We start from the raw sequence: 1,491 nt of genomic DNA on the forward strand, positions 1-1,491 counted from the left end.
CCCCCCCCCCCCCCCCCTTCTCTGCCCACCAGGGGGCGTTCAGGATCTACGCCGCGCCCGACGACCCCTCGGCTCCTCCCCGCCACCGCTTCAGGAAGCTGCCCCCCAACGGCACCGAGGAGTGCCTGGTCCGGGTCTACGTCGTCCAGGCTCAGGGCCTGCAGCCCAAAGACGCCAACGGGAAGGTACGCGGGTCGCCGCCGAGTCGGGTTCGACTCTGAGCGGGAGCGGAACCTGAAACTGAATCTGTGTTCTCAGTGCGACGCCTACGTGAAGATCGCTCTGGGGAGGAAGACCCTCAACGACCACGAGAACTACGTCCCCTGCACTCTGGACCCCGTCTTCGGAAGGTGCGTACCGCCGTCCTGAGCAGTCAGTATCTTACCTGTCGTAGATTCTGTGGAAAATGCTTCAAATCCTTTAAAACTTTGAGCTTTTTGAAGAATTCTTTCAGTCAGAAACACAAATCAAAGGTCACATGACCCTCTGAGGAGAGTCTTTAAACCCCGTCTGTCTGTTAGCAAAATATCAGTAACTTTTGACTTGATTCAAGATGGCTGCCACAGGGAATCCACCACAGGAAACACAGAAACGCCTGAGAGTCGTCCCAAACAAACCCCCCGAGGGCTAACAGGTCTTTGTTCAGAACTCAGTCCGCATGTTAGCAAAATATCCTACGATCCACCGGAGGGGCGCCGGTGAGTTGGGTCTATTCAAGATGGCCGCCAGTGAGCAAAAACCTGGCGTGGTTGTAGCTGAGAGTCGGGTTGAAGGCGCTGCAGGAAGCGGAGCAGGAAGTTGCTCTTCATTCTGCAGTTTGACTTTTATTTTGTAAATCCGTAACATTCAGACGTTTTCTCGCTCGCGTCTCTGAAGGAGTAAAAATCTGGTCGAGTTTCTGGATCAGATTTCTTCTGAACTAAAACTCAATAAAGTCGTTTTTATTTTAAATTTCAGACACTTTTATTTTCTTACATTTAGTCCAACAGGAGCTTCAGTCTCCCCTCTGACCTCTGACCTCATGTGTCCATCACACCGCGGCTCTGCGGGCCGACAGGCTCGTCTCGCTCTCCTCCGCCCGCCTCTGTGGGAGCTCTGCTTCCGCCGCCGTCCAGCAGGCGGCGCCGGCGTTCAGCCGATGGTTCACTGGAAGGTTCTGAAGGAACACGAGCTGAAGGGAGGAGAACGTGGAGCTGCAGTCGATCAGCTGAAATAAGAGCTAAAGATTCTGAAAGCTGCCGACGCCTGAAGCTTCAGCAGTCTCAGCTGTCAGTCAGCCAAAACAGAGCTAAAATGAGCCGAAAACAAGCTGAATAAGCCGAACAGAAGCTAAAATTAGCCCAACAGAGGCTAAAATGAGCCCAACAGAGGCTAAAATGAGCCCAACAGAGGCTAAAATGAGCCGAACAGAGGCTGAAATGAGCCGAACAGAGGCTGAAATGAGCCGAACAGAGGCTGAAATGAGCCGAACAGAGGCTGAAATGAGCCAAA

The 1,491-nt window shown here is 53.2% G+C and overlaps 1 protein-coding gene across 8 annotated transcripts in view; it reads left to right on the plus strand.

Moving 5' to 3' along the window:
* Nucleotides 1-1,491, plus strand: part of dysf (dysferlin, limb girdle muscular dystrophy 2B (autosomal recessive)) — a 64,112-nt gene that overhangs the window by 53,468 nt on the left and 9,153 nt on the right. For all 8 annotated transcript variants that reach the window (XM_017437474.3, XM_017437477.3, XM_037976680.1 and 5 more), the window contains 2 exons: nucleotides 33-185; nucleotides 259-350. In XM_017437474.3, coding sequence (XP_017292963.1) covers nucleotides 33-185; nucleotides 259-350 — 245 coding nt within the window. The remainder of the gene's footprint in view (nucleotides 1-32; nucleotides 186-258; nucleotides 351-1,491) is intronic.

This window comes from Kryptolebias marmoratus, linkage group LG7 (genome assembly GCF_001649575.2).
Source record: "Kryptolebias marmoratus isolate JLee-2015 linkage group LG7, ASM164957v2, whole genome shotgun sequence".
NCBI lineage: Eukaryota > Metazoa > Chordata > Actinopteri > Cyprinodontiformes > Rivulidae > Kryptolebias > Kryptolebias marmoratus.